Here is a 14,853-nt window from a genome sequence, read left to right as displayed (position 1 = left end):
TTATCACGCTGAACTCTATGTAACTATGTAACCAGGCTTCATATATTATCACGCTGAACTCTATGTAACCAGGCTTCATATATTATCACGCTGAACTCTATGTAACCAGGCTTCATATATTATAACACTGAACTCTATGTAACTATGTAACCGGGCTTCATATATTATCACGCTGAACTCTATGTAACTATGTAACCAGGCTTCATATATTATCACCCTGAACTCTATGTAACCGGGCTTAATATATTATCACGCTGAACTCTATGTAACCAGGCTTCATATATTATAACACTGAACTCTATGTAACTATGTAACCAGGCTTCATATATTATCACGCTGAACTCTATGTAACTATGTAACCGGGCTTCATATATTATCACACTGAACTCTATGTAACCGGGCTTCATATATTATCACGCTGAACTCTGTGTAACTATGTAACCAGGCTTCATATATTATCACACTGAACTCTATGTAACTATGTAACCGGGCTTCATATATTATCACGCTGAACTCTATGTAACCAGGCTTCATATATTATCACGCTGAACTCTATGTAACCAGGCTTCATATATTATCACACTGAACTCTATGTAACTATGTAACAAGGCTTCATATATTATCACGCTGAACTCTGTGTAACTATGTAACCGGGCTTCATATATTATCACGCTGAACTCTATGTAACTATGTAACCGGGCTTCATATATTATCACGCTGAACTCTATGTAACTATGTAATCAGGCTTCATATATTATCACACTGAACTCTATGTAACTATGTAACCAGGCTTCATATATTATCACGCTGAACTCTATGTAACTATGTAACCAGGCTTCATATATTATCACACTGAACTCTATGTAACCGGGCTTCATATATTATCACACTGAACTCTATGTAACTATGTAACCAGGCTTCATATATTATCACGCTGAACTCTATGTAACCGGGCTTCATATATTATCACGCTGAACTCTATGTAACTATGTAACCGGGCATCATATATTATCACGCTGAACTCTATGTAACTATGTAATCAGGCTTCATATATTATCACACTGAACTCTATGTAACTATGTAACCAGGCTTCATATATTATCACGCTGAACTCTATGTAACTATGTAACCGGGCATCATATATTATCACTCTGAACTCTATGTAACTATGTAACCGGGCTTCATATATTATCACGCTGAACTCTATGTAACTATGTAACCGGGCTTCATATATTATCACTCTGAACTCTATGTAACTATGTAACCGGGCTTCATATATTATCACGCTGAACTCTATGTAACTATGTAACCGGGCTTCATATATTATCACTCTGAACTCTATGTAACTATGTAACCGGGCTTCATATATTATCACGCTGAACTCTATGTAACTATGTAACCGGGCTTCATATATTATCACTCTGAACTCTATGTAACTATGTAACCGGGCTTCATATATTATCACGCTGAACTCTATGTAACTATGTAACCGGGCTTCATATATTATCACTCTGAACTCTATGTAACTATGTAACCAGGCTTCATATATTATCACGCTGAACTCTATGTAACTATGTAACCAGGCTTCATATATTATCACGCTGAACTCTATGTAACCAGGCTTCATATATTATCACACTGAACTCTATGTAACCGGGCTTCATATATTATCACGCTGAACTCTGTGTAACTATGTAACCAGGCTTCATATATTATCACGCTGAACTCTATGTAACTATGTAACCAGGCTTCATATATTATCACGCTGAACTCTATGTAACCGGGCTTCATATATTATCACGCTGAACTCTGTGTAACTATGTAACCAGGCTTCATATATTATCACGCTGAACTCTATGTAACTATGTAACCGGGCTTCATATATTATCACGCTGAACTCTATGTAACCGGGCTTCATATATTATCACGCTGAACTCTATGTAACTATGTAACCGGGCTTCATATATTATCACGCTGAACTCTATGTAACTATGTAACCAGGCTTCATATATTATCACACTGAACTCTATGTAACTATGTAACCAGGCTTCATATATTATCACGCTGAACTCTATGTAACCAGGCTTCATATATTATCACGCTGAACTCTGTGTAACTATGTAACCGGGCTTCATATATTATCACGCTGAACTCTATGTAACTATGTAACCGGGCTTCATATATTATCACGCTGAACTCTATGTAACTATGTAATCAGGCTTCATATATTATCACACTGAACTCTATGTAACTATGTAACCAGGCTTCATATATTATCACGCTGAACTCTGTGTAACTATGTAACCGGGCTTCATATATTATCACGCTGAACTCTATGTAACTATGTAACCGGGCATCATATATTATCACTCTGAACTCTATGTAACTATGTAACCGGGCTTCATATATTATCACGCTGAACTCTATGTAACTATGTAACCAGGCTTCATATATTATCACGCTGAACTCTATGTAACTATGTAACCGGGCATCATATATTATCACACTGAACTCTATGTAACCAGGCTTCATATATTATCACGCTGAACTCTATGTAACTATGTAACCGGGCTTCATATATTATCACGCTGAACTCTATGTAACCAGGCTTCATATATTATCACGCTGAACTCTATGTAACTATGTAACCGGGCATCATATATTATCACACTGAACTCTATGTAACCAGGCTTCATATATTATCACGCTGAACTCTATGTAACTATGTAACCGGGCTTCATATATTATCACGCTGAACTCTATGTAACTATGTAACCGGGCTTCATATATTATCACGCTGAACTCTATGTAACTATGTAACCAGGCTTCATATATTATCACGCTGAACTCTATGTAACTATGTAACCGGGCTTCATATATTATCACGCTGAACTCTATGTAACTATGTAACCGGGCTTCATATATTATCACGCTGAACTCTATGTAACTATGTAATCAGGCTTCATATATTATCACACTGAACTCTATGTAACTATGTAACCAGGCTTCATATATTATCACGCTGAACTCTGTGTAACTATGTAACCGGGCTTCATATATTATCACGCTGAACTCTATGTAACTATGTAACCGGGCATCATATATTATCACTCTGAACTCTATGTAACTATGTAACCGGGCTTCATATATTATCACGCTGAACTCTATGTAACTATGTAACCAGGCTTCATATATTATCACGCTGAACTCTATGTAACTATGTAACCGGGCATCATATATTATCACACTGAACTCTATGTAACCAGGCTTCATATATTATCACGCTGAACTCTATGTAACTATGTAACCGGGCTTCATATATTATCACGCTGAACTCTATGTAACCAGGCTTCATATATTATCACGCTGAACTCTATGTAACTATGTAACCGGGCATCATATATTATCACACTGAACTCTATGTAACCAGGCTTCATATATTATCACGCTGAACTCTATGTAACTATGTAACCGGGCTTCATATATTATCACGCTGAACTCTATGTAACTATGTAACCGGGCTTCATATATTATCACGCTGAACTCTATGTAACTATGTAACCAGGCTTCATATATTATCACGCTGAACTCTATGTAACTATGTAACCAGGCTTCATATATTATCACGCTGAACTCTATGTAACTATGTAACCAGGCTTCATATATTATCACGCTGAACTCTATGTAACTATGTAACCGGGCTTCATATATTATCACGCTGAACTCTATGTAACTATGTAACCAGGCTTCATATATTATCACGCTGAACTCTATGTAACTATGTAACCAGGCTTCATATATTATCACGCTGAACTCTGTGTAACTATGTAACCGGGCTTCATATATTATCACTCTGAACTCTATGTAACTATGTAACCGGGCTTCATATATTATCACGCTGAACTCTATGTAACTATGTAACCGGGCTTCATATATTATCACGCTGAACTCTGTGTAACTATGTAACCGGGCTTCATATATTATCACGCTGAACTCTATGTAACTATGTAACCAGGCTTCATATATTATCACGCTGAACTATATGTAACTATGTAACCAGGCTTCATACATTATCACGCTGAACTCTATGTAACTATGTAACCAGGCTTCATATATTATCACGCTGAACTCTATGTAACTATGTAACCGGGCATCATATATTATCACACTGAACTCTATGTAACCAGGCTTCATATATTATCACGCTGAACTCTATGTAACTATGTAACCGGGCATCATATATTATCACACTGAACTCTATGTAACTATGTAACCGGGCTTCATATATTATCACGCTGAACTCTATGTAACTATGTAACCAGGCTTCATATATTATCACGCTGAACTCTATGTAACTATGTAACCAGGCTTCATATATTATCACGCTGAACTCTATGTAACTATGTAACCAGGCTTCATATATTATCACGCTGAACTCTATGTAACTATGTAACCAGGCTTCATATATTATCACGCTGAACTCTATGTAACTATGTAACCGGGCTTCATATATTATCACGCTGAACTCTATGTAACTATGTAACCAGGCTTCATATATTATCACACTGAACTCTATGTAACTATGTAACCAGGCTTCATATATTATCACGCTGAACTCTATGTAACTATGTAACCAGGCTTCATATATTATCACGCTGAACTCTGTGTAACTATGTAACCGGGCTTCATATATTATCACGCTGAACTCTATGTAACTATGTAACCGGGCTTCATATATTATCACGCTGAACTCTATGTAACTATGTAACCAGGCTTCATATATTATCACGCTGAACTCTATGTAACTATGTAACCAGGCTTCATACATTATCACGCTGAACTCTATGTAACTATGTAACCAGGCTTCATATATTATCACGCTGAACTCTATGTAACTATGTAACCGGGCTTCATATATTATCACGCTGAACTCTATGTAACTATGTAACCAGGCTTCATATATTATCACGCTGAACTCTATGTAACTATGTAACCAGGCTTCATATATTATCACGCTGAACTCTATGTAACTATGTAACCAGGCTTCATACATTATCACGCTGAACTCTATGTAACTATGTAACCAGGCTTCATATATTATCACGCTGAACTCTATGTAACTATGTAACCAGGCTTCATATATTATCACGCTGAACTCTATGTAACTATGTAACCGGGCTTCATATATTATCACACTGAACTCTATGTAACTATGTAACCAGGCTTCATATATTATCACGCTGAACTCTATGTAACTATGTAACCGGGCTACATATATTATCACGCTGAACTCTATGTAACTATGTAACCAGGCTTCATATATTATCACACTGAACTCTATGTAACTATGTAACCAGGCTTCATATATTATCACGCTGAACTCTATGTAACCGGGCTTCATATATTATCACGCTGAACTCTGTGTAACTATGTAACCAGGCTTCATATATTATCACGCTGAACTCTATGTAACTATGTAACCAGGCTTCATATATTATCACGCTGAACTCTGTGTAACTATGTAACCGGGCTTCATATATTATCACGCTGAACTCTATGTAACTATGTAACCGGGCTTCATATATTATCACGCTGAACTCTATGTAACTATGTAACCAGGCTTCATATATTATCACGCTGAACTCTGTGTAACTATGTAACCGGGCTTCATATATTATCACGCTGAACTCTATGTAACTATGTAACCGGGCTTCATATATTATCACGCTGAACTCTATGTAACTATGTAACCGGGCATCATATATTATCACGCTGAACTCTATGTAACTATGTAACCGGGCTTCATATATTATCACACTGAACTCTATGTAACTATGTAACCAGGCTTCATATATTATCACGCTGAACTCTATGTAACTATGTAACCAGGCTTCATATATTATCACGCTGAACTCTATGTAACTATGTAACCGGGCATCATATATTATCACTCTGAACTCTATGTAACTATGTAACCGGGCTTCATATATTATCACGCTGAACTCTATGTAACTATGTAACCAGGCTTCATATATTATCACGCTGAACTCTGTGTAACTATGTAACCGGGCTTCATATATTATCACGCTGAACTCTATGTAACTATGTAACCGGACTTCATATATTATCACGCTGAACTCTATGTAACTATGTAATCAGGCTTCATATATTATCACACTGAACTCTATGTAACTATGTAACCAGGCTTCATATATTATCACGCTGAACTCTATGTAACTATGTAACCGGGCATCATATATTATCACTCTGAACTCTATGTAACTATGTAACCGGGCTTCATATATTATCACGCTGAACTCTATGTAACTATGTAACCGGGCTTCATATATTATCACACTGAACTCTATGTAACCAGGCTTCATATATTATCACGCTGAACTCTATGTAACTATGTAACCGGGCTTCATATATTATCACGCTGAACTCTATGTAACTATGTAACCAGGCTTCATATATTATCACGCTGAACTCTATGTAACTATGTAACCAGGCTTCATATATTATCACGCTGAACTCTATGTAACTATGTAACCAGGCTTCATATATTATCACGCTGAACTCTATGTAACTATGTAACCAGGCTTCATATATTATCACACTGAACTCTATGTAACCAGGCTTCATATATTATCACGCTGAACTCTATGTAACTATGTAACCGGGCATCATATATTATCACGCTGAACTCTATGTAACTATGTAACCGGGCTTCATATATTATCACACTGAACTCTATGTAACTATGTAACCGGGCATCATATATTATCACACTGAACTCTATGTAACTATGTAACCGGGCTTCATATATTATCACACTGAACTCTATGTAACTATGTAACCGGGCTTCATATATTATCACACTGAACTCTATGTAACCAGGCTTCATATATTATCACGCTGAACTCTATGTAACTATGTAACCAGGCTTCATATATTATCACGCTGAACTCTATGTAACTATGTAACCAGGCTTCATATATTATCACGCTGAACTCTATGTAACTATGTAACCAGGCTTCATATATTATCACGCTGAACTCTGTGTAACTATGTAACCGGGCTTCATATATTATCACGCTGAACTCTATGTAACTATGTAATCAGGCTTCATATATTATCACGCTGAACTCTATGTAACTATGTAACCAGGCTTCATATATTATCACGCTGAACTCTATGTAACTATGTAACCAGGCTTCATATATTATCACACTGAACTCTATGTAACTATGTAACCAGGCTTCATATATTATCACACTGAACTCTATGTAACTATGTAACCAGGCTTCATATATTATCACGCTGAACTCTATGTAACTATGTAACCGGGCTTCATATATTATCACGCTGAACTCTATGTAACCGGGCTTCATATATTATCACGCTGAACTCTGTGTAACTATGTAACCAGGCTTCATATATTATCACACTGAACTCTATGTAACTATGTAACCAGGCTTCATATATTATCACACTGAACTCTATGTAACTATGTAACCGGGCTTCATATATTATCACACTGAACTCTATGTAACTATGTAACCAGGCTTCATATATTATCACGCTGAACTCAGGACCATATTTAGCAACCCAGAGGGTACATTCACTGCCTAACAAATCCCACTAGTCTGAAAATACAGGCAAAACTTAAATAGGCTGTATAGCCACCAAAACAACTTTAGCCTAATAAAGCAGTATAGATCATGTTTCTGAAGTCTCCCTGATTTAACTCCTAAATGGCAGAGGATTGAGCAGTGAGGCTGCAGGGGCATGTTCTATACACCAAAACAGCTTCATTAAGCTAAAGTGTCCCTTTAATATTGACGAGGAACAACAGCTGTTTGAGCAAATTGAGAAAGCTGCAAATCTGGGTAACACTTTAATTTCAAAGCCAGGAACATCCCAACTCACCTGTATGGATTTATCAGCTTGCTGGGTGCAGTGCATCATGAGACTAAACGTGACTGTGGTGATTATACCGGCAAGGAAATGCTGGAGCACTAGACTGAGCAGAATGCAGACTGAAAGAGAAAGGTTAACAGTTTATCAGGTCCAACAATCAGTGGGAGAGAGATGCAGGCCATCAACACTGGTGATAGAGAGAGAACCCAAGCACATCAAGGGGGAGTGAAGTTACCAGACAGGGCTTGGCCACTGCGTATTATCACAGGTAAGTTTACATTTTATTTCTTTATTTTTATTAACTTTTACAAGGGGGGCTTAAGACATCTAAAAACTGTTTTATTAGAGTCCGAGAGGAGATTGAGAGCAGACAAGAGCTAAAAAAAAAAAAAAAAAAAGAAGCAGTTGGCTGGGGCATTGTTCAGTTCCTAGTTTGTACAGAGAGAACATAAATCCACCATAAAGTAACCTCACAGCTATACTGTGTTCAAGCCAAACTCTATCAGAGTAACCCAATATTGTGGTGTATCCTCAATTTCAAAAAGGGTAGATAAACACGCCATAGGGCAGTCCAAATCTGAAATGATGTCTGTCCCTCTGCACAAGAGATACAGTGACCCACTTCAGCCTTGATGGGCCTCATCAGTGAGGTGTAGCTGATACCCCTTTAGGCACAGTTAGCTGTATTACCATGTACCTTAGCCATTTTCCAAAGATACCCAAAGAGACCGCAAGAAAATAAAGAAAAGTTCCAAGAACTTTCAATTTACTGGGTCCTACTCAATCCTTAAGCTAGTTTTAACTCAATTTATGCCATTACAGAAGAAACTAATCCATAGTGTATTTGTTTGATCCTACCTTAAAGGGTGATCTAGATCTGGTGGATTCCCTCAACAAAAAACATACAGCAATCCCAGACAATATCAAAGAGGTGTGACTAACACCCCCGGGCACAGGGGTTTCACTTCTTGCTTAGGGTCTCCCTGAGTTAAAAAGGTAATCTGTAGAGTTAATCAATGGCATAACAGTACCACCCATATAGAAGGAACTTGCCAATATTTGGGATCTGCACTGTCCTCATGGGTAAGATCAGTCTGATATATCAAAAAGACTTAAACCATATTTCTTTAACCAAATCACAGTCCCACCATATGTGTATATGTTCCCTTTGACTTATTGCAGCTTCAACATAAATTTGACTGATTGGGGGAAATCTTTGATGTTCGAGTGGGGACCAAGTACCACCTATTGGCTATCTTATATTGCATTTCTGTTAAATTTAGACAAACTATCAATGATGAAATAGTTAATGGTTTTATCCATTCTTCGCCTTTCTCAATTAATAAATCGTTTTCCCATTTAGCCATAACATGGCTTGTCTTTGAAAGTATTTTTTCAGTTCTTGAATAGTTAAATAGTTTTTGTTTTTTTTTAAATTTGGAAATTGAAATTGTGTTCTTGAACTAAATATTTTTCACCCTTAGATAATTAAAGATCTGAGAATTATGGAGATCATACTCGTCTTTTAAATTTGCAAATGCTTAATTTGGCCTCTTTTAATAAGATGGAAAATTCTATCAATTCCTTTTTGTTTCCATAGTTTCAGATTTAGATCTTCTGTTATTGATTGCAAAATATCAACTTTTAGTGTTAAAATGATCTTTGAAGGAATTTTTTAGTTTTTTTTAATGTTGATACGTACCTCTTATGTCTGGCTTAACATTTTAATCTTGTTCTTTAAATACGCTACTGTAGCGGATGACCCTGGGCGGTCCTACAAATTTCATGTGAATAACTGTATTCGTTGCCAGTTTCTATGTGTTTTAAAAGAAGTGTATTCCTCTGATCGTTCGGTAGAATCATTCGAATAAAGTAGGGGAATGAAACTACCGAACAACCAGACCTCCCTTGTGTGAAGTGTGCCTTCAATTACCCGTGGCAACAATGTTGCAAGCGGGTAATTAACAAGCTATGCGGTAGGTCCTTTGTCTCGGGGTGGCCGCCATTCGGGAAACAAACACGTGGTGGCAGCCATTTTACAATATTCCGAACAGCGGTGTTTTGCCGTCAGGTGTCTGGAACCCAAATCGGACACTCGACTAGGCGAACACCGCTGAGACCTCCACCAGCCCGGTCCGTACGGTTCCAAACTACCGAACGGCCCCTCGTTCGGTGGACAGAAACAACCGAACGAGGGGATTCCTGTGAACCCTACCTAATCGATGTACCTTTAGCCATTCGTGCAAAGTGTTCCCTTATACGGTGACCGACCGCAGGGCCCCATCGCATGAAACCCAATTCGGCTGTTACATCCAGCGCAGTCGGTCTTTTTATTACCTCCATAAACGTCCGAACCCCTGGTCCGATCTGTGTGATTTTTAGATATGTTACTCACCCAGATCAGGGCTATCAGAGGATGTGCCATTTAAAGGGGTACCCCTAGGTTTAGGGGTACATCCAGGAACTGGGGGAATCTGAGTACAGTGTAAAGGGGATTATGATGTAAGCTGAGGGGAGGAGATGTGTGGGAGGTTACTAATCCCAGATTGGATACTGTACTAATTGTTGAAAACTCCTCCCTTGCATTGGAGCATGCTTTATAAGGCACTGTGGAATAAAGATTGTCAGTTCTGCTCCTGAAACTGTGTGTCGTCCAGTTATTGGGATTGCTGTGGGGATATCGCTGTGTTATTTTGCCTGCTGGAAACCTTGCCTGTGGATTTACAATTGCCTTGTTCCTGAGCCTCACTTGGATTATAAGCGGAGATAACCGGGAGAATATTGTACCTCCGCTACAGATAACAACTGCTTTTCTTTTGTATTCCACATAATGGTGGATAAATCTGTACATCCGGTAGCATTTTATTTCTATGTCTTGCCAGCCTACTAATTCTGGAGAATAGATTTATAATCGATAAATATGTGTTGGCATACTAGATTGATATCGTTTCCTTAAGTGGGAATCTGAGACCTCCTTTATTCTTTTTTTATGCAAGGGATTGACATACATGCGTACGATGCCACAACAGTATATATGAATTAAATAGGAACAATAAATAATATGACATGAGTTAGCATTGCACATTTCTGATATAATATAGAGAAGTGGGCAGTCCTTTCTTTTTCTGTTATTTAGTAAAAACCAGGATGATAAAATACCAAGTCTAACAGTTCTCGCGAATGGAGAATGATACATAAACATAATTGCTTCATGCATCCAGTCTTTGTAACGATTTGCTCATAAATCCACAGCTGACTCTGTTGAATGCTTTTTCAGCATCAATCGACTGAGTCAGCAGCGGAACACCAGACTTGTCGACTGAGTCCATTATGTTTATAAGTCTCCTAGTGTTTGATCCTGAGAATCTGTTTGTAATGAAACCAATTTGATCTCAGTGAATCAAGTTATTTAAAGTTGGGTTTAACCTTTCTAGTCTGCCCAATTTTCTAAATACTTTCATTAGTCCCTGGCCTTATCTTATAGTTAGGATAGCCTTATGCCTATCCCACGCATGCTTAAACTCCTTTACTGTGTTAACCTCTATCACTTCAGCTGGAAGGCTATTCCATGCATCCACTACCCTCTCAGTAAAGTAATACTTCCTGGTATTATTTTTAAACCTTTGTCCCTCTAATTTAAGACTATGACCTCTTGTTGTAGTAGTTTTTCTTCTTTTAAATATAGTCTCCTCCTTTACTGTGTTGATTCCCTTTATGTATTTAAACATAGCTTGTTCGCGTTCGCCACGGATGGCGAACATATGCGATGTTCGGTCCGCCCCCTATTCGTCATCATTGAGTAAACTTTGACCCTGTACCTCACAGTCAGCAGACACATTCCAGCCAATCAGCAGCAGACCCTCCCTCCCAGACCCTCCCACCTCCTAGACAGCATACAATTTAGATTAATTCTGAAGCTGCATTGTTTTTTTTATTATTACCGGTATTTTTATTTTTATGTGTTTGTGTTTATTATACATTATTCTCCATAGCCAGTAACCTGTGTTTATTATACATTATCCCCCATAGCCAGTAACCTGTGTTTATTATACATTATCCCTCCCATAGCCAGTAACCTGTGTTTATTATACATTATCCCTCCCATAGCCAGTAACCTGTGTTTATTATACATTATCCTCCCCATAGCCAGTAACCTGTGTTTATTATAGATTATCCTCCCATAGCCTGTAACCTGTGTTTATTATACATTATCCTCCCATAGCCAGTAACCTGTGTTTATTATACATTATCCTCCCATAGCCAGTAACCTGTGTTTATTATACATTATCCCTCCATAGCCAGTAACCTGTGTTTATTATATATTATCCCTCCCATAGCCAGTAACCTGTGTTTATTATACATTCTCCTCCCATAGTCAGTAACCTGTGTTTATTATACATTATCCCTCCCATAGCCAGTAACCTGTGTTTATTATACATTATCCCCCCATAGCCAGTAACCTGTGTTTATTATACATTATCCCTCCCATAGCCAGTAACCTGTGTTTATTATATATTATCCTCCCATAGTCAGTAACCTGAGTGTAATATAGAGATACTGTGTGTAATACAGGGATACTGTGTGTAATACAGGGATACAGTGTGTAGCGGAGGGGCAGGGGTTACTCCAATGGCTCTCCGCTGGGAACAAAGATTCAGCATACAAAATCACAGGAACACCGCATAATCCACCTCCCCAAGGACTAGACGACACATAGTCTGGGAGTCAACTGTCAGCTTTATTCACAAGTTTGCCTTTATGCATTTCTCCCATGCAAGGGAGGTAACTTACAGTACCCAATCATATCGTGGTCACCTCCTCTCCCTCTCCTCCCCTTAGATTAACAGTTAAACATATTAGTGGAGACAGAGTTTTCCCCACTTTCTGGATGTCCCCCAAATACAGGGGTTACGGGAACAATTAAGGGGTCCCCTGGTAGGTCTGATCTGGGTGAGCAACATACTCAAAATTCACCCAGATCGGACCAGGGGTTCGGGAGTTATAGCCAGTTAAAGTTTTGACCGATCGCAAGGATTTAGTAGCCGAAAACAGCTCCATGAATTCTGGCCCTGCGGTCGGTCTATTTCAATGAATCAAAAGTACCGAACGGCTTAGCCATCCGGCTCTAACTCTGCGTTCGGATGAATCCCCTAGTCTGGGGGATTCATGCTACCGAATGGCGGGCCGGTCGGCAGTTTGAATCGAATGTTTCCGTTGTTCTGGAGGTCTGAGCGGTGTCTGGGTAGTCGAGCGTCCGATTTGAGTTCCAGACGCTCAACGACCAAACACCGCTGTTCGTGAGTTAAGATGGCCGCCGCCACGTGTTCGTTATATGAACGGCGCCCACACACGAACCCAATTACCCCTGTTTGCAACATTGTTGCCTTCCACTAATGGGAGGCACACGACCACAGCAGGGTGGTTTCTCTTTCGGTATTTCAATCGGTTCCCGAACCGGCTAAGAGTTCTGGTTCGGGAACCGATTACATTATTCACATATAGTTCAAATACATGCAATAGTCCATGCAAAAGTCTCTTGTGGCTGCTTCTGCCAAAGATACTGTGTGTAATATAGAGATACTGTGTGTAATACAGGGATACTGTGTGTAATACAGGGATACTGTGTGTAATACAGAGATACTGTGTGTAATACAGAGATACTGAGTGTAATACAGGGATACTGAGTGTAATACAGGGATACTGAGTGTAATACAGGGATACTGAGTGTAATACAGGGATACTGAGTGTAATACAGGGATACTGAGTGTAATACAGGGATACTGAGTGTAATACAGGGATACTGAGTGTAATACAGGGATACTGTGTGTAATACAGAGATACTGAGTGTAATACAGGGATACTGAGTGTAATACAGGGATACTGAGTGTAATACAGGGATACTGAGTGTAATACAGGGATACTGAGTGTAATACAGGGATACTGAGTGTAATACAGGGATACTGAGTGTAATACAGGGATACTGAGTGTAATACAGGGATACTGAGTGTAATACAGGGATACTGAGTGTAATACAGGGATACTGAGTGTAATACAGGGATACTGAGTGTAATACAGGGATACTGAGTGTAATACAGGGATACTGAGTGTAATACAGGGATACTGAGTGTAATACAGGGATACTGAGTGTAATACAGGGATACTGAGTGTAATACAGGGATACTGAGTGTAATACAGGGATACTGAGTGTAATATAGATACTGAGTGTAATACAGGGATACAGTGTGTAATATAGAGATACAGTGTGTAATATAGAGATACTGAGTGTAATAAAGGGATACTGAGTGTAATAAAGGGATACTGTGTGTAATACAGGGATACTGAGTGTAATACAGGGATACTGAGTGTAATATAGATACTGAGTGTAATACAGGGATACTGAGTGTAATATAGATACTGAGTGTAATACAGGGATACAGTGTGTAATATAGAGATACTGAGTGTAATACAGGGATACCCCAATACAGAGTGAGCTTACTATTATTCACACTGTATGGAATGAGAAGCTGCTGGGAGAACCTCAATACAGAGTAAGCTTACTATTATTCACACTGTATGGAATTATAAGCTACTGTGAGAACCCCAATACAGAGTAAGCGTACTATTATTCACACTATATGGAATGAGAAGCTGCTGGGAGAACCCCAATACAGAGTAAGCTTACTATTATTCACACTGTATGGAATGAGAAGCTGCTGGGAGAACCCCAATACAGAGTGAGCTTACTATTATTCACACTGTATGGAATGAGAAGCTGCTGGTAGAACCCCAATACAGAGTAAGCTTACTATTATTCACACTGTATGGAATGAGAAGCTGCTGGGAGAACCTCAATACAGAGTAAGCTTACTATTATTCACACTGTATGGAATGAGAAGCTACTGGTAGAACCCCAATACAGAGTAAGCTTAC

General features: G+C 38.6%; 1 protein-coding gene across 1 annotated transcript in view; it reads right to left on the bottom strand.

The window, feature by feature from the left end:
• MFSD3 (major facilitator superfamily domain containing 3) overlaps positions 1 to 14,853 on the bottom strand; it is a 92,702-nt gene that overhangs the window by 12,717 nt on the left and 65,132 nt on the right. Inside the window, exon 5 of the mRNA XM_063450894.1 lies at positions 7,933 to 8,042. Coding sequence (XP_063306964.1) covers positions 7,933 to 8,042 — 110 coding nt within the window. The remainder of the gene's footprint in view (positions 1 to 7,932; positions 8,043 to 14,853) is intronic.

Source organism: Pelobates fuscus, chromosome 4, assembly GCF_036172605.1.
Source record: "Pelobates fuscus isolate aPelFus1 chromosome 4, aPelFus1.pri, whole genome shotgun sequence".
In the NCBI taxonomy this organism is placed as follows: domain Eukaryota; kingdom Metazoa; phylum Chordata; class Amphibia; order Anura; family Pelobatidae; genus Pelobates; species Pelobates fuscus.
The sequence above is the reverse complement of the archived record's forward strand: the minus strand, read 5'-3'. Positions and strand labels throughout refer to the sequence as shown.